Source organism: Onychostoma macrolepis, chromosome 07 (assembly GCF_012432095.1).
Source record: "Onychostoma macrolepis isolate SWU-2019 chromosome 07, ASM1243209v1, whole genome shotgun sequence".
NCBI lineage: Eukaryota > Metazoa > Chordata > Actinopteri > Cypriniformes > Cyprinidae > Onychostoma > Onychostoma macrolepis.
The window spans coordinates 16,049,750-16,076,044 of NC_081161.1; the positions used below are offsets into that span (position 1 = coordinate 16,049,750).

General features: G+C 38.4%; 2 protein-coding genes across 3 annotated transcripts in view; one reads left to right on the forward strand and one right to left on the reverse strand.

Annotated features, from left to right (window-relative positions):
- On the forward strand, window positions 1–20,838 carry tdrd7b (tudor domain containing 7 b). Its single transcript, XM_058781998.1, has 17 exons — window positions 1–370; window positions 3,902–4,108; window positions 4,192–4,336; window positions 6,729–6,924; window positions 9,592–9,674; window positions 10,159–10,382; window positions 11,184–11,752; window positions 11,955–12,144; window positions 13,046–13,157; window positions 13,244–13,446; window positions 13,742–13,876; window positions 14,228–14,311; window positions 15,835–15,969; window positions 16,305–16,415; window positions 17,234–17,757; window positions 18,007–18,167; window positions 19,575–20,838. Exons 2-17 carry the CDS (start codon window positions 3,902–3,904, stop codon window positions 19,793–19,795), a joined length of 3,300 nt encoding a protein of 1,099 aa, XP_058637981.1. The 5' UTR covers window positions 1–370; the 3' UTR covers window positions 19,796–20,838.
- The window catches only part of plaa (phospholipase A2-activating protein), a 9,475-nt gene continuing 3,947 nt past the window's right edge, over window positions 20,768–26,295 (reverse strand). The window contains exons 8-15 of one of the 2 annotated variants that reach the window (XM_058782000.1): window positions 26,079–26,230; window positions 25,391–25,610; window positions 25,234–25,299; window positions 25,083–25,154; window positions 24,898–25,002; window positions 23,483–23,650; window positions 21,938–22,519; window positions 20,768–20,889 (exon numbers count right to left, since the gene is read on the reverse strand). In XM_058782000.1, the coding sequence (XP_058637983.1) occupies window positions 21,948–22,519; window positions 23,483–23,650; window positions 24,898–25,002; window positions 25,083–25,154; window positions 25,234–25,299; window positions 25,391–25,610; window positions 26,079–26,230 (1,355 nt within the window). In that variant the 3' untranslated portion in view covers window positions 20,768–20,889; window positions 21,938–21,947. Of the gene's footprint in view, window positions 20,890–21,424; window positions 22,520–23,482; window positions 23,651–24,897; window positions 25,003–25,082; window positions 25,155–25,233; window positions 25,300–25,390; window positions 25,611–26,078; window positions 26,231–26,295 lie in introns of those variants that run through there. The other variant, XM_058781999.1, reaches the window with a different exon arrangement.

Below are 26,295 nucleotides of genomic sequence, written 5' to 3' on the forward strand. Positions count from 1 at the left end.
TAAGGCGTATTGAATGTTAAAATGCGTTTCAATGTTGCCTACGTTTGAATTAAATGTACTTTTCCTTTTCAACGAAATCGTTTTTCTACCAATATAAGTTTAAAAGTATAAAACAATAACAAAGAAATCCAAAAAAACACAGTAAAATGACAGTACAATACAATACATGAGTAGTCTTTTGTACCTGCTTATGCAGTGTGTAGTGCGCATGCGCGTTGTGTGTAATTACAGATGGGATGGTGCGAGCAGCTCTCTGCGGGACTCGCAAACACCGCCAGCGCGACAAACCGCGAGGAGGACACCGCGACCAGTGTCACAGAGCCAGTTACTGTCACCTAAACCGGCCTGACCGACCCACATCCACTGAGCGGTAAGACCTGAGACATTGTGAAAGTATCCGAACTCGCCGCTTTATATTTAAGCAGCTTTGGTGGAAGAGAGACGCGTATGAGTGTCAGTTTATAGCTACTACTGTAACTTTGATTGACAGTGAGCTAAACAGACCGCGAATAATCACCCGGTTCAAATAAGTAAAGTTAAACTTCTGAACACACATTTAAAACATGTTTATAGTGAGATATTTGGGAGTTAATGGCCGGAGGGAGCGGATAACTCGACAGTAAGTTAGTTGGCCAGTCCAAATTCTTTAACACGAAACTTACTCTGTAAATATGATGCATGCTCATTGTGTCAACCATCCTGCTGTAAATACACTAACTTGCATCACATTTCAACTAAATAAAGTCGTCTAACTATAAAATAGCTGTATGAAATACAGCTATAAAGTGTTTTTGTTGGCGACCGTCGTTAGTGTTAAGTGTCCAGAATAAAGGGTGTGTCTCAATCTGCCCTGAAAACGGCAGTCAACTGTCTAAACGTGTAGTGCACACGAGCACAGATGCCAATTCCCATTACTTTCTCTTTCATTTCATTGATAAATGCTCACATTGAGCTACAGGGGTGTTACAACTAACACGGGCATTATAACATGGATAACACCAAGATTTTAGAATAAAATGTAAATATATAAAGGAAAAGGAAGTGTCAGTGTGGAGTCACAACCATAAAATATTGCAACAATAAAAATTGCATTATCAGTTTAATGCTGTTTAGTTTTAGATTCATTATACTGCATGACACTGCTGTCATTATAGTGCTTGACATGTCATGTCAACTATACCTGCAGCTTCATGGTTTATGACATATTACAGGCATGACCAAAGCTATTTAACTTCTGTTTAACTTCTGTCGAAATGACCTTAAGAAAACAGAAGTTAAATAGCTTTGGTCATGCCTGTAATGATATCACAACAAATGCATACCTCCACAAACTATTTGTTTAGAAAAATGCTATATATATATATATATAAGCATTTTTCTAAACAAATAGTTTGTGGAGGTATGCATTTGTTGTGATGTGTATGCAAAAAGGGGCCTTATTGGCTTGTTCAGTCACAGTGGAGATTTATTTATGAAGTGCACATGAATTAAAATTGTAGCTTAAATATGTACGTCACTACTAAGTAATAGAAGATAATACAGAAAATGTTATGAAATATGTACAATGTAATGACGTGCTTAAATTGACATTAAGGCTTAATAATGTTTGCATTTATTGCAAAAGTTGGGTAGTTGTTTTTACACAATTAAATGTGCATTTCTAGTGTACTTAAGAAACTGTACTTGCGGATAATATAATATTTATTAAATAAAAGGACACTTACCTGTACTTAAAGTCACTTTCATGACTATGTTTCTAAAGACACTTAAGTAAATTTTTTTAAAAGGGCACTTTGTCAAAATAAATGTTTTAATTAATTTGTTAATAGTATTTTCTTTTGTTGTATTTAAAAGACATACATTTCTTTTGATGTGTTGACTAACATGCAGTACTAAAGCACATGTAAAGTACTTGATAATAGTTCTTTTAACTATATTGTGTTATAATATTACAAAGGTAACATATTGTAAATGTACTAAGTTGCAATTTAATTATTGCATGTGTAAATACAAATATATGAAATACACGACATACAAGTTTCAATAAAAATGACTTTAAAGTATATTTACCACAAATACTTGTCATTACAGAAGAGTTCAGCAGAAGACTTTAACCACATTTCAAAGACAATAGAAGTAATTATGAAATTACATATAAAGATTTAGCCTACTTACTGTAATCCTACTCAAGTGGGCCAAAAATCACTCTAAAGTTCAGCTAAGTGTATTTAATATAAATATAAACTATAATTATGCAGTTTATCTATGCAGTTAAGTGTCTGAAAATGTTACATTCAGTTCACAGTTAAATATATTCTTTTGAGGTGTATTATTTCCATAATAAGTACTCTTTTTTTAAAGTGTATTTCTCATTCACAAGGGGTTGAAAGAGGTTTCTATGGATACTTGCTGATTTAAACTGCTGGTGTTGGCTCTTGCTTTCTTGAACACAAGCCATTCTGACTGGCCATAAAACGAATAAACAGTGTGTTATGAGATGATCCATTTGTGCAGCTTTAACTGTCTGGTTGTGACCGGCTAGTCTAGAAATCAGTGTGCTTTGTTCAATTCATTAGTCACATCAGCAATACCACTATGCCCATACCAAAAATAAAATGACACAAAATGCCGGTAGTACCACAGTTGCATACTCTTACCTGCCAATGTTAAGTTTAGATAAATAAGACTTGATGAGATATATTCTAAAACATATTTAACTGTTTGTCAGCTATCAGATATGGTCATTGATGTCCAGTAGCTTTATATGTGTTGTAATCAATAACACTTTTCAGCATAAAGGAGATCAATGCAGGACTCATAAACCCATTAACAGTCGTGTGAGCTCTGACCACCTAGCACTGTTTGTTCTGTCAATGTGGCTTTACAGTGATCTGTTGGCGCAAAATTGTTTTATTGGTGTCAAGTGTAAAGGTACACTACCATTCAAAAATGTGGGGCGGTAAAATCCATTTTTTGGACGAAACTAGCCTAATACTTTAGTGCATTAAAGAGTGCATTAAAATCAGAGTAAAGACTTTTACATTGGTACAATTAACTATTTCTGTTTCAAATAAATACTGTTCTTTTGAACTTTCTGAAAAAAATGTATAATGGTTTCACAAAAATATTAAGCAGCACAACTGTTTTCAATATATGTGACCCTGGACCACAAAACCAGTCATAAGTGTAAATTTTTCAAAATTGAGATTTCTACATCATATGAAAGCTGAATAAATACGCTTTCCATTGATGTATGGTTTGTTAGGATCGGACAATATTTGTCTGAGATACAACTATTTGAAAATCTGGAATCTGAGGGTGCAAAAAAAATCTAAATATTGAGAAAATTGCCTTTAAAGTTGTCCAAATGAAGTTCTTAGCAATGCATATTACTAATCAAAAATTAAGTTTTGATATATTTACGGTAGGAAATTCACTAAATATCTTCATGGAACATGATCTTTACTTAATATCCTAATGATTTTTGGCATAAAATAAAAATGCACAATTTTGACCCATACAATGTATTTTTGGCTATTGCTACAAATATACCCCAGCGACTTAAGACTGGTTTTGTGGTCCAGGGTCACATATAATAAGAAGAAATGTTACTTGAGCACCAAATCAGCATATTAGAATGATTTCTGGAGGATCGTGTGACGCTGAAGACTATAGTAATGGCCTCTGAAAACACAACTTTGTCATCACAGGAATAAATTCCATTTTAAACTACATTAAAACAGTTATTTTAAATAATAACATTTCACAATATTATTGTTTTTACTGTAAATTTGATCAAATAAATGCAGCCTTAATAAACATAAGAGACTTCTTTCAAAAAATTAAAACATCTCGCCAAATTCAAACATTTGAACAGTAGTGTTTCCTTGTTGTTTTTAAGATGGCGGATGAGGAACTTGTGAAGAAGATGGTACGGGCGGTGCTCCAGTCCAGTAAGAGTGGTGTGTCACTGTCTAACCTGCAGGTAGAGTATAAAGACATGACGGGTGAGCTCATACCTTATAAACAGTTGGGGTATGCCACGCTGGACACCCTCCTGCACAGCATGCCTTCGGTCGTGAAACTGGATAAAGGGCAGTCTGGGGAGGTAAGTCTCTGACTTACCTTTTGAAATTCAGTTTTTCAGCATATATGTGAATACTAAAATTTGAAATGGTTAAAAACCCATAGGTGGTGTGCCATGCTACCACAGGAAACGAGATGACCCACATTACTAAGCTTGCGGCCCGTCAGCGCACAGCTAAGAGGACCGGCCGACCTCAAGTGGTGAACTGTCAAATGAGAGTCAAACCAGCAGCTCCTCTTGCACTGAACGGTGAGACTCTGATTAGTTTTGTTAAATTTGATTGTGCATGCAACTCCTACTTTAAAGTGTTATTCAGAATACATTATATAGAGAATGTATGCTAAAAGTACATTTTAAATAATCATTAATTTTTTTGTCATGCTTTGAATAGGTAGGCTACATTTATTTTGATTTGTTGTCGAAAGCACTAAAGCACATGTAAAGTACTTCATTATAATTTTAACTACTGTTATGCAATGTTACATTTACAGTTAATATATTTTAAATGTACTAAATTTCAACGTAATCATTACAAACATGTATAATTACAAATACACAAGTTTCAGTAGAAGTTTCATTAAAGTCTATTTTAGTTTACAGTTTTGTTAGATGTGACTGTGAATGCAACACGTCTATGTATTATCCATGAGACATTTTAAAGAGAATGTATGCTGGAGTCCTGTGCATCCCGTGTCTTTTTTGGTTGTGCATATGGCCTATTTAAACTCCTCTGAGGATGTGAGCACAGTTCTGGATGTACTAAGAATAAAGCGCTGCATTAGATCATGCAGGTTGCGGCTGTTCTGGGAACTGCAAACTCACTGTCAGCTTCAGTGTTTTCTGCGCTCACGCTGTCCCTTGATCAGTGACTCAGTACTTACTTGGCTTGCCGTGATACAGCAGAAAGCGGGCATCTGTATTGACCTAGAGAGAGAGAGAGAGAGAGAGAGGGAGGTCTGGAGACTGCAGTGTTGTGGAGAGGTACAGCAGAGCCTGCGTGGCTGTTCAGGGGAGGATTGTCTGAAAACGTTTCTTTTTTTTCCCCCTCATCTGTCATTTAATGACTCAACTGCCGCTGCTGTGGTGATGCTCTGCCTGTTTTTGTCCTCTTAGCTCACCGTCCGCTGTCTTGCAGAAACTATCAGCCTGTGGAGCGCTTATCTCAGGAGGGCTGTAGACAGTGATAAGGTGTTAAATTGCTGCCACTTTTTCACGCTAGGCTGGTTGGACGGCTTGCGCTGTTAGCAAGCAGCCGGCTGAGTTTACTGCCGGGTTGCAAGGTATGATGTCATTCTGTTACAGTCAGGTTAGTGGAATGATGTCATATTGAATGTGCATGAGAGAAAATGGGTTTGAAGTATGATGCAATTGTTATTTAGTTGAGACAAGTTTGCAGCCACTGTTGCATTTCATATGCTTTATCTGAATGTTTAATATTGTTGCATGTTCTAATTTCTCGTGATGACTTCATGGTTATCTTGTTGGAGAACGTGCAGAGTAATATCTTATAGATTGTCTGATAAGTAAACTGATTTGTGTGCAATGATATGTTTGATCTAGCTTACAGTGTTTGGCTTCATCTGTTTGACTATAGAGGATTAAGCTCAACAAACTGATATTTTTATAGAGTCTATAAAAATAGTATTTGTTCTATTGTTTCTATAGTATTTGTTAAAGAGAGTTCACCCAACCCCCCCCAAAAAAGTTTACTTTCCCCATGTTGTTCCCAACATGTGTGATTGTCTTTCTTCCATGGAATACAAAGGAGAATTGGAGCACAAAAGGAGCAAAAACAGTATCTGCCCATAAAAGCGGTCCGTATTACTCATTCACAAAATTCCAAGTCTTCTGAAGCTACAGTATATGACTGTTTTGTGTGAAGAACAGACAGATATCTAAGTTACAGTTCACTAAAAAAATATTGGCATTTGTTTGACATGTTTTTATGAGAGAAGCAGTAATATCAGATTTGTGAACAAATTGTTCTTTTGAGTTAATTCATTGATCTGGTTGAAAATAACAGCATGAGTCAGACTGATATTGTCTCCGGTTCAATCACAGCAGTTAATAACAACCCATCGGAAAAAAAACGAAAACATTGTAGTCTGTTTATCACACAAAGCTTTTGTAAGGCTTTAGAACATATGAGTCGTATGGACCAATTATAAGATACTTTTATGGTAGGTTTGCATCCTTTATTGTCTTCTGACAATCAGAGATAAACTGATATTTTTCATCTTTTTGATATTATTGTTAGAGAATGCTGCTTACTGCATCATTTTATTGTCGGTGACTTGTCGTGGCATGCATGCAGTGTAGACAGAATCACTGATTATAGTGGTTTCTGTTTGCTTTTCTATTAGTGCCTGGGAAAGACACAGTGTAATCCTGCAATAATAGAGTCCATGTGAAGAAGTGTGCTTTAATTGCAGTATGTTGATAGAAATTGTTGTTCAAGGAAATTCATGTCATTACAAAACACTGTAAATGGGTCACAGCTCACAGGACACTCAAATGCTTCAAATTCTGTCTCTGTAGATGGGAAATAGGCCAAAAATTATTTGTGTGTTATTTTCAGTCTTATATATTAGATTATATATTTTACTTTTTAGATTTAGATATTGTCTCATCTCCTTCATAGCAAGGCCAAGGACATCTTTGAGACAGCCCGACCATCGTGGACGTCTGGGGCGAGGTGGAGGTCGTGGAGGGGGACATGGAGACCCCCTTCCTCGCACAGGAAGCTTGAGGGACTCCCAGCCTGATGGGAAAGGCGGCAGACCCCACAGCACACCCCCAAACACACCCACAAGAAGACCCTCCCTTCCCTCAGAAAGGTGAAAGACTCATTAGCTCATTAGTCTGTCAAGTGGAGTCTTAAACAGTGATAAAATGCAATAAAAATAGGTAAAACTTTGCATTATAGCCACATTAAGAGCTACAAATAAATAAGTTTGATAAAAAGTACAGCTGACACTTTCTTACAAAAAAGCATCTTTTAAAGTAAGTGCGCCAATTGTGTGAGCAGCATTTTGGCGAGCAAGTAGCTGAGAATACAAATCAAGCCCTAATGAGTCAACAGAAACAAGCTCTTTATTTTTTCACCGACTGTTAATTTTCCAGTTTTGCAACTGCATGTCTCTAGCTGTTGATACTGTCTGACTTGATTGGCAATAACAGAGAACAGTTCAGCTGAATGTTGTCTGAGCCCAGTGCTTAATCAGCAATCGAATGAAGGGTGCTGTCTGTGTGTGTGTGTGTGTGTGTGTGTGTGTGTGTGTGTGTATGAAATCACTCCAGCCAAAAGCCATTGAGAGCAAACAACTGACCTCACTCTTTAGAATTGTGTTCTGTATCGCTTACTGTGGCACACACACAATGGCTGTGAGGGTGCGGAGGGTGGCAGAGTTAAGCGGGTGTACTGGGGTTTGTTAATCCTCCCTCCATTCTCTCACAGATTAGCCATTCTAAACCAGTCCACAATGAATCAGCACTTTCCCTTTGGTACAGGTTGAGGGGGAGTTTGGGTCATCTGACACCTAGAATCATACGCAAAAAGACCTCCACACCCCTTCTTTATCATGCTGCAGCACTTTGCCAAAATGTCTGCTTTTGTCCTATCACCATTGTATTATTTGCTCTATATCCCTCCTGTCCGCTTAGTTTATGAAAACTGTACTAGGCTATTTTGCAGCAGAATTAAGCTGACCGATTAATTACACAGATTAGGAGGATAACCCGGCAGTAATGGAGTATAAGCATATTTGTATTTTTTTTTTAATGTATTTTTTCTGTAACTCAATCCTATTTTGCATCATTATATTTTCTTTAGTATTTTGATGGACATAAGCGTGAAACAGATAATCGAAAAATTAAAAAATGTGGGGTACCAGCTTGGTTCTGTCCAATGGTTGATGTTTGGTTTTGAGATATGGGATATTCACTCAAAAAAGAATGCAGTTGGTTGTCAAAGGGTGGAGTTTAAGATTGGAAAAAGTCTGGCATACAACACCAGAAATCTGTTTTTTCAAGGGAAGATTGAAGTTAAGGCATTTTGACAGCATTACAATGTCAAATAAATAAAAAATAGGGTGACTCTGGTTCGGTGGAATGCCAAAGGTGAAGTCATCAAGAGTTAATTATAATGAAGAAAAGTGCAAATAGCCCGCCTTGTTGGCAGAGGCTATTTACACTAACTCCACCCACCAGTGTGTGACAGCTAGACAACATTACAAAAGACGGTTGTCAAAGAACATCTCCAGTGGTGTAAGTGGTAAAATGTGTACTGCAGACGTTTTGACGCGATCGACCCGAGTTCGAATCCGCCTTTTGCCGAGCTCATTCTTTTCCCTTTTCACATCTCATATCACATCAGAAAAGCATTGAATTTCAATAAAAATGAATGAAGTATCGGGTAGGGTTAGGGTTCAGCATCCATTTAATAATTTTAATAAAACCTATAATTTACATTCAATGCGTTATTATTGCATACTGTTTTATAATGTACTACAATACTGAGGTGCAAACGGGTGTGTCTCACTCGTCCTTAAAAGTGACGCTGCGGGCTCTTTGATCGACCCCTGGTGGCTGGCTGCAGTACAGGTCATAAACCCCACCCTCTCCATGTAAACGAATGGGACTTCATTCAAAATAATAAAATAAATTACACTTCCAATACAATTTTCCGAAATATGGTTTTGGTCATTTAAGGTAGTTGTTATCACGCTGATATATGTTCAATTGTTCGTTTTTGTGATACGTTTGATTTTAGCTAGTAATTTGATGCTATAAAAATGGGGTGTGTCGCTATGGTTGATTGGGTCTGCGGGAGTTTTGGCGGGAGTTTGATTCCGCAGCTCCACCTCTGCGCAGACTCTGGCTCCAAACAAATCTCTAATGCGCAGACTTGGGCTACAAATGACGTCATTTACTCAAGATGGCAGCGGCCATACTGCGATGTATTCACTTCACTTTTCTATAGTGGAAGGAAGCAGAGACGTGTCGTCCATCTTTTTTTACAGTCTATGGGTGCAAATCATTGCCACTATTTGCAACAAGTAGTATAAAAGCAGAAAATACTGCCATTTTTACATAGTGTAAATAGAAGCTATGGCTATTTGCACTTAGTGTAAATAGCATGTTGCTAAGAAAATACTGCTATTTTCATTTGGTGTAAATAGAATCCATTGTTACTTGCACAGTTGTACTTGGCGTAAATCACTATCATCACTAAAAAAATACGTTATTTTCACTTAGTGTAAATAGCATCTGTCGCTAAGAAAATACTCTAGTTTCACTTTTGCTTTTTCATCTTTTACTTTTTCATCTATTGCTATTTGCACTTAGCGTAAATAGCATATATCGCTATTAACAAACCGCTGCCAAAAAAAAAAAAAAATTCATATTGGCATATTTATATATTTATATTTACATTAATTTTGGTATATTAACCGAAATTACAGATTTCAAGTTCTCCCTAATATAATCTCATGTTTTTTTCCTAGATCAGACAAAAGAATGACACTCCCCTCCAGATTCCAAAAAGAAGTCCATGCCCATCTCTCCCAAAACCAACAGCAGAGCAATGGTGAGCAAATTTTGGGTGGAAAAGTGTTAAATATGCAGGGTGTCTAAACATTTCTCACCACAAGAAAATCCTTTAAAGGTTATAGTTATCCTGGAGCCTCTAACTTAACTTCCTGTCCCAGAAAACATTCCAGGCATGGGATGTTCATTAAGGATGAAAAGAGAACAGTAAACTTCTGTCTCAAGCAGGCAAAAAGCTCCCGCTGTTACACAGAGGGATCTCTCAGGACTACATGCCTTCAGTTCTGATGTTGCTATGGGCTATATCTTAAAGTGATAGTTCACCCAGAAAGGGAAAACAATGTCATAAATGGAAAGTCATATTCTCTTGGGTGAATAAATAATGACAAAATTGTCATAAGACTTAATGAACAGAGTCTGTGATTCACTGCAGATTTATTTAGCATCTGTTTATGGTTTATTTTATAGTTTGTCAATGCAGTATTGCTAATAAGCTGCAGCATGTATGTTGTTGATATTTCTAGCCCCTTCTATCCTGAATGAAAACACAACTCCATCAAAACCCAGACTGCCTCATTCTGCGCCTTACAGTCCGAAGCTGGTGCAGTCCCGTCTTAAAGAGGTTCTTAACAAGCACAGCAATGGCCTCTGGGTATCCAAGCTGCCTCAGCTGTATCGAGAGCATTATAAACAAGATCTACCCAGTGAAGCCCTGAAAGACCTGGAACACTGGACGCACATTTGTACTGTAAGTTTACAGATGCCTGATTAGCCTGTCATCTGATCTCATTAGAACACAGTAGCATTATGTGTAATTGTGTCATTAAAGGGGTTAAGACATGAGAATCAATTTATGAAAACAAATTGTAACTTTCAGAACTTAAAATTTCCTCCCAAGTTCAAAAAGACTGTTTATTGACAATATAAGACCATTTTGAAGTCAAAAATCAAAACTCATTAACATAATGCACATTTAGCTTGTTCTTTTGTTGTTCATGGCTGTGTGTAGCACCTACAGCTCTGCATATTTGCCAGTTTAATTCTAAGGGTTGGAGAGAGAATTGGAGACAGTTCATGTGATTCTCACCAAAATTGGCCAACATTATGCCAAAACACTTATATCTTGAACAGTGTCATGGTGAGGGATTAAATTAATCACAAAAAAGGAAACAGGAATTGGTGTTATATTTTTAGGGGACTGATCACATGGATGTGGCTGTTGTAGTTCACAAGTCACAGTGCCACCAGATGCGCAGCCAGAAGTCTGCCCAAGTATAGATTTCTGCAGTACCCTAGAGGGCATTGCCCAATCAGTTAAGGGCATTCCACAGGCTGTGGGTGTTTTCAACTGCTTTGCCTGATTTGCTAACCCACTTGGGGCTTTTAGGGGCATCCAGTACGGTAAAGTGGTTGATAAATGCCCACTGATTGGGAAAGGTCCCTTTTGTTCGTTTGAGACCTCAAATTGAATTGTGCATAAATAATTAATAAATTAGCTCTGTGTATTTGTCTGCAGAATAAAAATGCTGTCTTGTTGTTCGGTTTGCAGGTTGAAAAACCATGCAGTACCAAACCCCAAGAGTTGCTGCTGTACCCTGCTAAAGAAACTAGCCAGTTTGCCCCACATAGTGCTGCTACACCCCCCACCCATGACAAATCCCCATTTCATCACAAAAAACCTCACACTCAAAGATCATCTGCCACTTCCAAATCAAGCACTCCGGCATCCCCTAGGGATCTACCACCCGACGTCAAGCAGAAGCTTGGAGAGCTGCTCTTGAAATACAGCAGTGGCCTGTGGGCCCACGCTCTGCCCAAACTGTATCAGGACACATATAAATGTAAACTACCGGAGTTTGTGCTGGACCACCTCACCCTTCTTTCAGATATATGCACGATTGACTACCCCATGCCGGACAACCCCAAAAGAGCAATTCTGTATGCAAAAGTAGTAGAAGACGAGAACCGTAACCAGTCGGGATTGGCTGGCTCAGAGACGAAAGACGCAGTAGAGCGCAGTTTGAGCAGCCAGACTGTTCCTCCTCTTGTCATCCCTAGAGAGGAATACCCTTCTGTCCTGGTGGTGGAAGCAGGTGACACAAACAACGTCATTCTGAGGTGCGATTTATAATCAATATCCTGTAGATCATGAGGGTGTGACCCTTATCATGCCTTTGCTTAGATTCATCTCAGAGCAGGTTGGATTAGATCAGACAATAGCATTCTTTGTTTGAAGAATTTTTGGAAATGCTTGTGGAGGGAAAATCTGTCAGGCCACTGTTGTACTCTTGACGAAGTGTGTGTGTCTGTTTATGTGCAGGTACATAGGTGAAGGTTACTCTAAGGCGCAGGAGAAGTTAGAAGATGAAATGAGAGAGTTCTATGGGCAAGACAGCAACAAGGTGGCTCTGACTTCACCATTAACAGGTCAGCTGACTGCTGTGTGTGCCGAGGAAGAGGAGGAGATTCTCCGAGCACAAGTCTGTGAGGTCATGGCCGACAAGGTCAAGGTGCGTTATGGGGTCATTGAAGAACACAACTCAACATAATAGAGTAGTGTAGTGGTTCTCAACCTTTTTGACTTTAAGGCCTCACATTATTCAAGAAAGTATTCAGAGGCTCCCCATGTAGAGTAAGGTATTTCTGGTATTTCTGCTGTAATGACAAAGCTGTTTGTTTTCTTTTTTCAGAAGCTATTAAATTATATTAAAATTAAAATAAGTAAATTCTGTAATTTCTGTCATTTGAATGTGCTTTAGTTTTCAATAATGAATTTATATTACTTATAGAAATCACACAAATCATGCTTTACATCTTGACATAAAAATTATATTCATAACAGAAATTTCCATGACTTCTCCAGGTCTAGAAATCTAGAATTCCCTCATGTATTCAGGTATCCAAGACTGTGACAATAAGAAATATGACATTTTAGCTTGATTGTTAGATGTTTTAGCTTATTTAAAAGCTTGTTTTGTGTTGTTTTAAAAGGATAGTTCATTCAAATAAAAAATTCTGTCATTAATTACTCACCCTCATGTCATTCCAAACCTATAAAACCTTCGTTCATCTTCGGAACACAAATGAAGACTAATTTCTGATGGATTTCTCTGATTTAATTAAAAATATCTCCGAAGATGAACACAGGTCTTATGGGTTTGGAATGATATGAGGGTAATTAATGACAGAATTTATTTTTGGGTGAACTATGCCTTTAAATAATTTCCGACCCCCTGGTAGAGAAGCACTAGTGCAGTTCACAGTGGATCATTATGGTTTTCTTTTGTAGAACTGAGGTTGTTTAGATCTATGATACATTTGTGCAATATCTTCATTCATAAACCATAAACTCCAAGATAATGTTGTTTTTGTAAGAAGTATTACCTCACTTGTATGTTGATGTTTAAACAGGTGTACTACGTGGATCATGGCTTTTCTGAAGTCATCAGCAAGAGCAAACTGTTTGAGTTACATGAGAAGTTTTATAGATTGCCTTTCCAAGCCACCAAATGTAAACTAGCAGGTGAGATTTGCATTCAGTTATGAATTCACAGACTAAACAGTTTCACATTTAATGTCAAATATCGTCTTTATATCAATTTGTTTCAGGCCTGGAGTCATTCAGTCAGGAGCAGCGAGTACTGAAGAGGTTTGAGTTCATGGCCACTGGCAAGATCCTATTGGCTGAGATCTTAGAGCGTCAGGAAGTGCCTCTGGTGGTCCTGTATGACACATCACAAGATGATGATATCAACATCAATGCTGCCTGTATGAAAGCTCTACAAGACAAATCCTTAGAGAGTCCCTTAAAGGTAACCAAAAAGTGTTTGCTATTACAATGAAACCCTTCTATCCCCAAAAATACTGTGATGGTAACTTTGGGCACATGCCAATGTGCCTCAAGAATACCATGTTACTGACAAGGTAGCATGTCCAAAAAGCATGGCAATACTATCATACTACCACAGTACTTGCACCAATTATATCAGTGCTTTTGGAAATCTGCTGTTGCATAATCAATACTCAAAAGTTTAAAATGTAATTTATTAATGTGATGTGTGCCAATCAGTGATTAAGTGAATGGAATACATTTGTATTCTGTCATAGGTGAACAGTGCCTACATGAATGTGAATGTGACCAGCGTTTGCTCAGATGGGACGATCTACTGTCAGGTGCCCTCCAGAGGCTTGACTAAACTCAACGAATTTCTGGAGAAAACTGAAAACTATTTACATTCCCAGGTGCCGCACTTGCAACAGGCATAATCTCTGTATGTGCTGCTTCAAATATGTTGCTAGAGACTTCTTGAGAGGAGGTGAAGAGGCCAAAATAGACAGATTGGGATTATGGGTTTAATAGGATTGGCAGGCGTCAAGTACATAATCCCTAATAAATAGTTACCTGCTGGCACAGATTGTGTGCTAGAGTGTCTAACATAGACATCAGTGTATTCATCAAAGTGTTTTAAATAGTTATTGTTTACTATAGTGCATATCAGCACCCTGTAGAGAAGCTTGATGTCCGTTTCATGGTATGTTTCCTCCTGTTGTCTGGCAGACAGGATATGCTCACATATCTTTCCTTTATAAAAGGTCACATCAGAGTTGCTGGTTTCTCGGCCTTTCTGTGGCAAAATCTGTTTGGCTCGATATAAAGGCAAATGGTCCCGGGTGGAGGTGAGTCTGCTCTGTCAGCAGAAGCATTTAAGGCATAGTTCACCCAAAATGAAATTTCTGTCATTAATTACTCACCCTCATGTCGTTCCAAAGCCACAAGACCTTCGTTCATCCTCAGAACATGAATTAAGATACTTTTGAAGAAATCCGAAAGCTTTCTGACCCTGCATAGACAGCAACGCAACTATCACGTTCAAGGCCCAAAAAGGAAGTAAGGACTTTGTTAAAATAGTCCGTGTGACATCAGTGGTTCAACTTTAATATTGTGAAGCTATGAGAATACTTTTTGTGCACAAAGCAAAAAAACAAACAAATGTATGGTACTTTCAGGAACACGCGTCGAAGACTGAAACTGCAGAGAAGAAATTGTTGAATAAAGTCATTATTTTTGTTTTCTTTGCACACAAAAAGTGTTCTCGTAGCTTCATAAAATTACGGTTGAACCACTGATGTCACATGGGCTATTTTAATGATGTCTTTACTACCTTTCTGGGCCTTGATCATGGTAGTACCCTTGCTGTCTATGGAGGGTCAGAAAGCTCTCGAGTTTCATCAAAAATATCTTAATTTGTGTTTCACAGATGAACGAAGGTTTTATGGGTTTGGAACAACATGAAGGTGAGCAATTAATGACAGAATTTTCATTTTTGGGTAAACTATCCCTTTAAGAAAAGAAAAGAGTTATTAGTCCTAAGTCCTAAGGCCTCAAATGAGCATTTCATCTTGATTTGTTTCTTTAAATGTATTTTATGGAGTTGCTCCCTCATGCACCAGGAACACTGCATTCATGTTGACTGAGCTGTTCATGTCCTCAGACATTTTTCATTTTTATGGTATCTCTCATAATGCTAAAATAGTTCTTCTGTGTGTGGCTTTGTTGATAATGACATCAAAATGATTCATTACTGCAGAAATTCGTCTTACACATTATACCATTCAAACGTTTGGGGTCAGTAATTTAAAAAAAACAACAACATTTATTCTTTTATTTAGCATGGATGTTCTTTTGAACTTTCTATTCATCATAGAATTCTAAAAAAATGTATTACGGTCATGTGACACTGAAAGCTGGAGTTCAGTTTTGATACCACAGGAATACATTACATTTTGAAAAATATTAACATTTAAACAGTTATTTTAAATTGTAATAATATTTCACCATATTACTGCTTTACTGTATTTTTAAACAAATAAATGCAGCCTTGGTGATCATAAAACACTTCTTTCAAAAACATTAAAAGGTCTCACGTACCCCAAGCGGTTGAACAGTAGCGTATAAAACATGACATAAAATATAGTGTAAAATATGACGTCAAACAAAAATATAGAAGTTGCTACAAAACTACTAACCTTTTACTGTTGAAGTCGCTATTATTTTGTTCATTATGGTGCAATGGTCAAGTGGGAGAGGTTCATAAAATTAAGAGTTTCCTACTTGAACCGTAATTATGAGTTCAACATACAGTATGCATCATTCCTGGAGATTCAGGTCTAAAACTGTGTCCACTGTGGTTTCGCCATAGATAACAAACCTGCACGGCAGCCGGGTGGTGGACATCTTGTTTGTGGATGTAGGCGTTCAGGCATCAATCGAGGTCACTGAGTTAAGAGAGATCCCACCTCCTACGCTGCGTGACCTCATATCCACCCCAGCCCAGGTCAGACAACAGATAATGATGGCACAAAGATGTTAATGAGTGTAGTTGTTTGTAACAGCAGAGCATTTTGTGTTCATTTTTATTTTTTTGAATGAAAGGCATGAAAAAACAGTAATACTTGCTTTTGTTTGCAAACAGTAATGACTTTGTTAGGCTCTCCAAAATGTCCAGGCTGCTTTTTTCCATATTATCCAAGGCTGTCCATGGTCCTCATCCACTTGCATTGTATGAAGATAGCAGCTTAGACATTTCATTATAAATACAAAAACTTGGAATAACATGAGGGTGATTTAATATTTAAGCTTGTCTTTCTGCCTATATTTATCACTCTGCAGGCACTGAAGTGTTGTCTGGCAGATCTGCCAGTGAGCGTAGGCTCATGGACTCCAGATGCTGTCCAGTGGCTGAGAGACACGGCTCTCCACTGCAGTGACTGCAGCTTGAAGGCCAGTTCAATACTAATGCTGCTCTCTTCACATTTGCATTTCATTTTATTTTATTTGCACATGAGATACAAGCATAAAACAGAGGCTAATTTTTTTAGAAAAGGCACAAAGATTCTTGTACAAAGTACTTAGGGTTAGTTCACCCAAAAATGAAAATTCTCTATTATTAATTACTCATTAATTACTCACCCTCATGTCGTTCCAAACCCGTAAGACCTCCGTTCATCTTCGGAACACAAATTAAGATATTTTTGATGAATTCCGAGAGCTCTCTGACCCTCCCATAGACAGAAAGGATACTACTACGGTCAAGGTCCAGAAACGTTGCAAGGACATCGTTAAAATAATCCTTGTGACATCAGTGGTTCAAGCGTAATTTTACGAAGCTACAAGAATACAAACAAAAATAACTTTATTCAACAACTCAACTCATACACAGAACAGCATACGTTGTTTACATTCAGTGGATCCTGGGTGATGCGGAGGAGACAAATCGTTGAATAAAGATGTTATTTTTGTTTTCTTTGCGCACAAAAAGTAATCTCATAGCTTCGTCACATGGATTATTTTACCGATCTCCTTGCTACGTTTCTGGACCTTGACCATAGTAGTATCCTTGCTGTCTATGGGAGGGTCAGAGAACTCTCGGAATTCATCAAAAATATCTTAATTTGTGTTCCGAAGATGAATGGAGGTCTTACAGGTTTGGAACGACATGAGGGTGAGTAATTAATGACAGAATTTTCATTTTTGGGCGAACTATCCCTTTAACAATGGCAGAAAAGAAGCACTAAAAATATTTGCATTTGTTTTTCTAGATAGCTAAAGTGGATGAGCACAAACGCCTAGCTCATGTTTATCTCTTCACCAGCAAGAACTTCCACGACACAAGCTGCAGTTTAAATCAACAGCTGGCCAACTCTAATCTGTGGAACCACCAGAAGGATGTTTTCTTAAGCAGCCGGGGGCCCTCAAAATCCCTCAACGCCCCGACAAACCCTGCCACCATCCAGACCTCCAGCCTCAGCACTGATGGACAGGATAAAGCCCCACACACACCCAAGAGGATGTCATCTCCGCTGGGGAGCCAGAGTGCACCTCCCGGCTCTCCGCCTGAACAGCTAGCTCTTCCGCCACTGCTGGAGCTGCCCGAGATTGGGCAGAATTTGGACGTGTTTGTTTCAGTGGCATGCCATCCTGGGCACTTTGTACTACAGCCATGGCACGATATGTACAAACTGGTGGATTTGATGGGGGAGATGATTCTGCATTATAATAAGATGGAGGAGAAACCACTTAAAGTGGTAAAGAACCAAGTCTGTGCTGCCAAGGTGGAAAACAAGTAAGTGTGCTTTTGTATATGTGTCTAGGTCAGGGGAGTTCAATTCTGCTCTTAAAAGGCCAGAGTTCCTGTGGAGTTTAGCCCCAAAATAACTTCCTGGAAGTTTCTAATGATCCTGAAGACCTTATTAGCTGGTTCAAATGTTTAGAATTGGGGCTTGAGCTAAACTGTGCTGGAAACGAGAGGCTTGGGCCATATGATGTGTTTTATGAGGCCATGTGACCACTTATCATCTGTGTGATTTTACAGCTGGTATCGTGTACTGGTGAAAGGAGTCCTGACCAATGGTCTGGTGTCAGTGTTTCAGCTGGACTATGGCAAACATGAGCTGGTGAGCTGCACCCAGCTCCGGCCCCTCACCCAGGAGTTCTGCCAGCTCCCCTTCCAGGCCATCACTGCTCAGCTGGCTGGTACACTTCATTTCCTGTTAGAAAGACTCTTTCATTTATTGAAACTGCTGTTTTAGACCGCTATCAGCTCTTAAAACCCATCCACTGTCCTTTCAGAAGAGATTTTTTCCATGATCCAGTTCTTGTGAATGCTTCTTCAACAATATCCAATAAGCTCCATTTGAAAGAGTCAGAAAGGCATTAACTTAACTTGACTTTTATTTTTTATAGAAAATTAACCTTTATTCTATTTCACATGCTATCCTTTTATTTAAGAAAATATTAAGAACAACTGTTTTCAACATTGATATTAATTAAAAATATCAAAATGTAATCAAATTATTACAATATTACAATTATTTCTGAAAGATTGGCATAGCAGTAAATTACATTTTAAAGTACATTACTCCACCCCAAAATGAAAATGTTGTCATTAATCACTTACCCCCATAAGAACGTAGAAGATGTATCCGTGTGGCGTGGCTGACACAGAACAGCGTACGCTATTTGCGTCCAGCGGATGTTCTCCAAAATGGCGCTACGCTGACGCAGAGGAGACGAATTGTTGAATAAATGTCGTTATTTTTATTTTCTTTGCATAAAAAAAGTATTCTCGTCGCTTCATAATAGTCAGATTGAACCACTGATGGCAGATGGATTATTCTGACGATGATTTTCATACTTTTCTGGGCCTTGACCGTGGTATTTACTTGGCAGTCAATGGGACAGTCATAAGCCTCCCGGTTTTCATCCAAAATATCTTAAATTGTGTTCAGAAGATGAACGAAGCTTTTATGGGTTTGGAACGACAAGTGATTAATGACAACATTTTCATTTTTGGGTGGAGTAACCCTTTAAAATGCGAAAGTTATTTTAAACTGAAATAATTTTAAACATTTTAAAATATTACTGTTGATTTGAAAATATTTCTGATTTGATTAAAAAAATGCAGCTTCAGAGACTTCTTTCAAAAACATGAAAATATCTTGCTGTTAAACAGTATTTAAATACACACACAAACACAAAACACAGTTTAGCAAAGTGCTGTACCATTAAAAAATAGAATACAGTAAAATACAAAATCATGTTATTAGTGTATATCAATGAAGAAGTTTGAAGATCTGAACGAGTGAAATAAAATAATACATGTTTGGGAAAAATTCAGCTAAAGGAGAACAGCTCCTGAAAGGAAATTGCTTTTGGAGAGATCTGACTGAATATAACTCTTCCATATTCAGATCACTTACCATAGTACTTTACAGACTGTGTGCTGTTTTGACTATCACTCCTGGTCATAGTCCCTGACACATATGGGCCTGTAGCTAAGAAAGAACTGATCTCAAACAGCTGCTCCTTTTCATTTTGCTACTTTGAGAAGTTCAGGTATGATTTTATTGTAGAGTGTTAAGGTGTTTCTGATCTTTCCAGGTGTGAAACCCAGGCAGTGGTCTGAGGAGGCCTCCATTGTGTTCAGGAACCACGTCGAGAAGAAGCCCCTGGTAGCCCAGCTGGAATCAGTGCAGGAGGCGTCACAGCCCTGGGACCGTAAGGTGGTTATCTTCTTGGTGGACACTTCACAAGAGGAACGGGACATTTGGCTTCATGACATTATGGCTGAGCTCACTGATGAGATGTCCAACGCAGCGTAGACATTTTCGAAAGGTTCTCGTAAGATTGTTCATTAGTATGCTATAGATTAAAGGTTTATTTTTCCAAATGTGACTTGGACGCAGATCTGCGTTAGCAAATGTGAGTTTAAAGGTCAAACTTTTAGACAGAAGTATTGCAATTTCTAGCAACTTATATGTTAAACAAACAGACTAGAAGCACCTTTTCAAGGGTTCAAGGGAGTGATTAATGCTCTCTGTAGACTATTGCCTTTGCTTTAACACAAAATAGCTGTGAAGATCCATCATCAGTGAAATCAAGCTTCAATCTTCTGTGGGACCTAAAGTTAATCATGATCACTAAAGCTGTATCAAACCCTGATGCTGTCAATCATATATCATAATGTATCTGAAAACTGTCTGAATACATTATATAAGTTTGATTGTCCAGATGATGTGCTTTGTGGTGGCTTGCTTCATGCTTCGAGTGTAGCATGTCACAAAGCTGCCAGTTTACTACTCTATATGGTCCAAAAGAGACTAACAACGCACAGTGCTCTAACTTGCACAAAGCTGATAGTGTGTTATTTCAAAATTGTTTACATGGAGAAGCTTTTTGGAGTCTAAAATAGTCTAAAAGGCAAGAGGAGTGGCAAAAGCCTACCTTGCTTCAGACGTATGTATTTGAGCTCTGGTTTTAGCATTATTTATTTAGTTTTATTTTCCTTGTGTCTTGCTAATAATATAGTGGAGGCATGAAATGTTTGGGGTTGTGACTATTCAATGTAATTTTAATAGCAGTGGCATAGTAAAACAGTTTTATTACCTGAATATGACAGACTTGAAAGCTAAACCACTTCTGGCATGTAGGATTTCACCTGTGTTTTAACTACAGATGCTTAATATTTAAAAAAAATAAATGTTGAACAATCACTGGTAGTAGACTTAAACTTAATATATTTCCTTTACCTTAAATGTCAACTTGGAATCAAAATTGAAGCAGTTTTCTTTATTACACTTCTGTGGTTTTATGTGAATGAAAAAAAAAAGTCTTCCCAATCAAAATTAAATAGATTGTTCTTTCAGCTCATGTCACGCGTGTTTTTTTCTCCCTCCAAATCCTCCATTTTGACCTCCTGTAAAAAAAACGAGGTTTTACAGTCCAATTAAATAAAGGCACACTAGATTTTTCTTGTAGAATAGAATACCTGGTTTCACTCAGAAGTGTCATGTTGCAAAAATAAAATGAGATATGAATGCAGTTTCATTCTGAAGCCAACAATGGGGCCACAGAATGACTTAAAATAATATATTATTATTATTATTAAATTAAAGGGGTCATAGGACAATGCTAAAAATAACATTATTTTGTGTATTTGGTGTAATGCAATGTGTTTGTGGTTTAAGGTTAATAAAAAATAACACATTATTTTGCATATACCGTACATTATTGTTGCTCTTCTCTGCCCCGTCTTTCTGGAACGCATTGATTTTTACAAAGCTCATTGTTCTGAAAAGCATGGTGTGCTCTGATTGGCCAGCTAGCTATCCAATGCATTGTGATTGGCCTAATACCTCAAGCGCATGATGGAAATATTACGCCTCTTACCATATTTGGAAACACAGCGTCTCCACGGCGTGGCGGTGGCGGCAACAATACTACATCGAGAATAAAAGTTACGCATTCTTTATTTGCGTAAACATTTGGGCAGTGTTATGCAAATCTTCCAACACAGTGATATCTCTTTGGGTTTGAGACAACTTTACAGATCTTATCTATGCACGAACAGCTTGTAACACTCCAAAGACAAAGGAAAACTTGAAATCGCATCATATGACCCCTTTAGAATTCTAAAAACACAAGATCAAGAAACTGAAATCATACCTCCAAAACAAGCAGCTTGGTCATAATTACAGCACAAACACTGGGAATATCTTAGGGGCAACCTAAATGGGTAATGGGGCATTCGAACCACTGATCTACATCAATAACATGAGCCTTGCTTTAGTAAAGATTTCAACTGATCACCAGTGTTTATTCACATCATGCATTCATTCAGATCCATTCAGCATCAAAATGTGAAAATTTAAATACAAACTAATGAAATATAGATTGAAGTTTAAGAGATCTGAAAGAGGGCTTTTCTCATGGAGGAGTAGTAATGGAAGGAGAAGTCGGTTCACCTTCATAACATCACTGCAGTTCATCAAGCACTAGTCGGCAGCACTCGCCCACTTTAGCCGGATCAGAGACCCTGGCGTATTTAGAAATCTGAGAGTTGACACCCAAAGATCGTGCAAGGTCCTTTGCGGTGCCGTCCCCGGCCACTGTGGTCCCCAGGGCCACCAGCAGCCTGAAGATGGCCTCTCTGTCCTGTACGACCTCTAAGGCGGTGCTGGCCACAGATAAGCACTGTGCCTTCGCCTCGATCTCGGTGGGTTGACCGTACAATCTTCCAGCGTAGTTGAGCACCAGGGTAGCCAGCGCCACGTGGATGTTCTTGTTGGAGACGACGCGGAGGTCTCCAGCCCGGGACAGGACTGCGTCACGCTGACCCAAGAGTAGAGCGCGGCCATGAGACCCAGAGAAACAGTTGCAGAGAGTGCGGAGCGCCAGCATCTGATTTGCGGGCCTGCCCTCAAGAGACATGAGACCCAGGAGTAGGTTGCAAAGACTGGCACCTTCAGTCCCACCACAAAGCTGGGCGTTGACTTCTGGATGGCGCACAGCCAGACGCAAGATGTCCAACACTGGGAAGACGATGTCTGAGGAGGGAAATGATGACTGATTAATTGACTGGAAGTAGCAACAGATTATAAAAAAGGTATTTTACTTATATACCTCACCAGAGAGAAGCCTGTTGTTTTTCACCTGGAAGCTCCAGTTATGACATTTTAATTAAATATTATGAAGTCAAGTAAAAAACCAAACCAAAAAAAGTATTAAAAAAAAATGTAAAAGTACAAAAATTTGTAAAAATGGCAAATGCACATAAAAATTACTAAAAATTTAAGTATTTAAAAAATAAAATCTTATTCCAAATATCAATAAAAACTTTAATTGTATATAAATAATACAACAACACTGTGAAATGGACTAAAATGTTACAATGTTTCATTTTCTCTTTGGTTCAGTTCACTTTTAGAAGGCAACCTTTCATTTGTTAATAAAAGGTTCATATGATCAAGCTGTTCTGAGCTCTTTGTGAAACTATATAAAGTATTGAATTCAGCTGATTCATTCGCATAGTCAGATATTTTCTTTCCGCTGCCTTCTCAAACTTTTTCTGCAGTAACAGCCTTGTAAATTCATTATATTAACAACATCTCTTAATCTTTGGCAGAGAATCGAATCAAACCGATGCTCTCTATGTTCCGCTGGTTGCTGCACGTGTCACGCTTTCAGATGCATTCGCTCCAGAGTTAATCACAAACTCTGGATCAAGTTGACAGAGAACATTTCTATCAAATTTTGTGAACATGCTGAACCTGATCAAAACCCCGGTGGATCTGTTTGGTTTTGTCAACTTATTCTGAAACTCAGAGTTTGTTCTGCTAGCTTTATGCAACAGGCCACAGAAGTTTGATTAGCTAGTTCAGGTGGTTTAATTAGAGTTGTAGCTAAACTCTACCGTGGCCCTCCAGAAACAGGATTGACCACCCCTGCCATCAGTGCCACTTTGTTTAAGTCTTAGTATAGTGAATTGTTTATTTAAGTCGGTTAAGTACCTTCTGGCCAGTGGCTAGTCCTCCACAGAACACTGATCTGTTCTGCCGTGGGCTGTTCATGACTCTTCTGCTCTGCAACTAGAAGCAACAACTTCTCCAGACAATCCAGTGCTGCATCACTCAGCTTACGGTCCTCAGGAGCAGAGTTGTTCAGCTCCCGAAGCTTACCTACAAATGATATTGAGGAAATGTTATGTAGGGATTAGAGTTTTGACGATAGTATCATGTATCAACAACAGTCAAAGATATCACCTGTGGCTGATGCCACTGACGATAGCAAGATGATGATTATTATTATTAGGCTAGTAATACTATCTAATTAATATTAGGGCTTTTCCTGCATTTTTACAGTGTTGCGCATTATAACCAATCACACACGATTCCGTTGAGTTTATGAACCCAATGGCCAATCAGAGGCGTTCAGATGAGTTTTGTTGTTCATTGTGCACGCTCACTGACTGAATTCAGCTCTCTCGCGAATTCTCTCATCATAAACAACAAAGTGCCGATGTACATGCGATGCAAGTATAAGAGACTGCAAGTATACATCATACAGTGCAGACAGCTTCACAGATTATAACAGGAGTGTTTTTTAAAGTGCATAAACTCGTGCTAGATTGAAGTCAGTGATGACGTTCTTTGGTTATGTAAATGTCCTTTGTTCCTTTAGTAGCTGCGGTTTAAATAACTGAGGCAATGCAAGCATTAAAATTAGTAACTTACAATGTTTCAGTTAAACTGTTATCATGTTAAATACAAATTCAGTCATATTAAAAACATTAGGCTGCTTTTAGCCTTACTCTGGCATTGATTCACTTTCCGGCAATGAAACTAAGTAAATAATTTAAATTAGCACGATAATATCACGTATCACGATCTCACAGTCTGACGATAGAACAATATGACAATTGAGCATATCGTCACCAAGTATGTCTTCACTGATTGCGCAACCTAGCTCTCCAGTGGGGCCTGGACCACCCAATCAGAAGCTTGGCCAACAGGGCCCCAGAGATGAAGTCAGATACCCTGGCACTTTACTAATCGATAAATAATATCAATAAACTTGATTTATTTCATCTAGTTGTCAAGGCAACATGTCTCATTTTCACTGAAGTACTATAACACCTAAAAATAAATCAATTAAAACCAAAACTTAAAAACGTCTTAGAAAAAGCACACAAAAAAATTAATAACACTTCAACTAATAAAACCTATTCAAAATATTAGTAAAACTATAATAGTACATTAAATAACACTGCTTCCGAGAATACATTGTTATTACCATGGCATTACTATAGTATAGTGTCTGTAAATTAGATTTTTTATGTATTTTTTTGTTATTGGCCTGTGGTCCACCTTACATCTGGAACAGAGACTTTGATTAAGTCAAGTTCTGATGTAAAAGTGTCACTTACCAAGAATCTGAGTTGTATTCGCCTGTTCAAACATAACTCCATCCGTATTGGGGAAGAAGATATTTGTTGTAGCTTTCGGAGCAGAAGAGGAATAGGCACTGCCACCTAGAGATGATTGAGAGCTATATTAGTGTACATGATCCATGTATGCATGTGGTGCTCTGGATGAATCGCATGCATTTTACCAGTAAAAGGATCAGCTCCGCCTGAAGACACTGTGCCTGTGGATTCTGACCCGGGTATATATCGTCCAGCCCCTGCCCAAACAAACATAAACATCTCTCATACCTTTGATTTCATTCTAGCAAATAACAAAAGATATTCAAAAAGGCCCACCTGTGAAAGGATCAGCGCCAAATCCTTGGTCGCCACCTCCTGAACCCGGAATGTAGCGTCCCGCACCTGAGAACACAGGAGGGATATGAAGCACGCTTCAGTCTTGACCTCCAGCTGAACAAAGTATGCATATGTGAATGTATATCGTTCCGGTTACCTGTGAAGGGGTCTGCGGCTGAGGCGGGGGCTGGGCCTAGAGTGTGGCCTTTAGTGTTCTCGATGATGAAATTAGCCACCTGATCCAAGAACATGGGACTCAGGTCATTCTTCTCCAGGAAGTTGTGAGCTGTCAGCCAGGGGTCGTCTGCCACATTGTAAGGCAGCTTCAAGGCGGGACCTCCCTCATTCACATCGATAGAGAAGACGAAGTCATACTCCTGTAGGCAGGGAAACCACAAGGGTTACAACATGATTGCAACTATAGTTTAACCCCTGGAGTCTGGACATTACCAACATTGGACATTTAACAGCTCTCACACAACACACTACCACAAGTGTTGACAATGAAAACATTACTTGCATCAATTGGTCACAATTTATTTTAAGGTCCATCTCTCACTATTAACAAACCATTAACTATGACTTGCCTCAAACTCCTAATTTGCTGCTTATTAATTAATAGTTAGTAAGGTAGTTCTTAAGTACTAATAAACTACCAATTTGATAGTGATATGCATGCTAATAAACAACTAGCTAATAGTGAGAACTGCTCCCTATATTAAATTGTTACACATCAATCAATTTAGGAACAAAAACTGCAATTGACGGCAAAGTGACTATATCATACTTACATAGTGTGCACAAAATCAACTGGATAATTAAAAGATGAATACAACGGGTCTCACCTTGCCTTCATACATCACTTGCTTTGAATTTTGTTGAGAAGACCCGCCCACTACATCTCCGATCTTCACCCAGCGTCCATCACTGACACTCCACTGATATGCTTCAACATTAGAACCCTCTTTTATGAGCCGCGTCTGGCCATCCCGATTCCCTACACATACACAATAATACAGTGAGCAAAATCTTTACGTCCTATACATCCTATCACAAATAGAA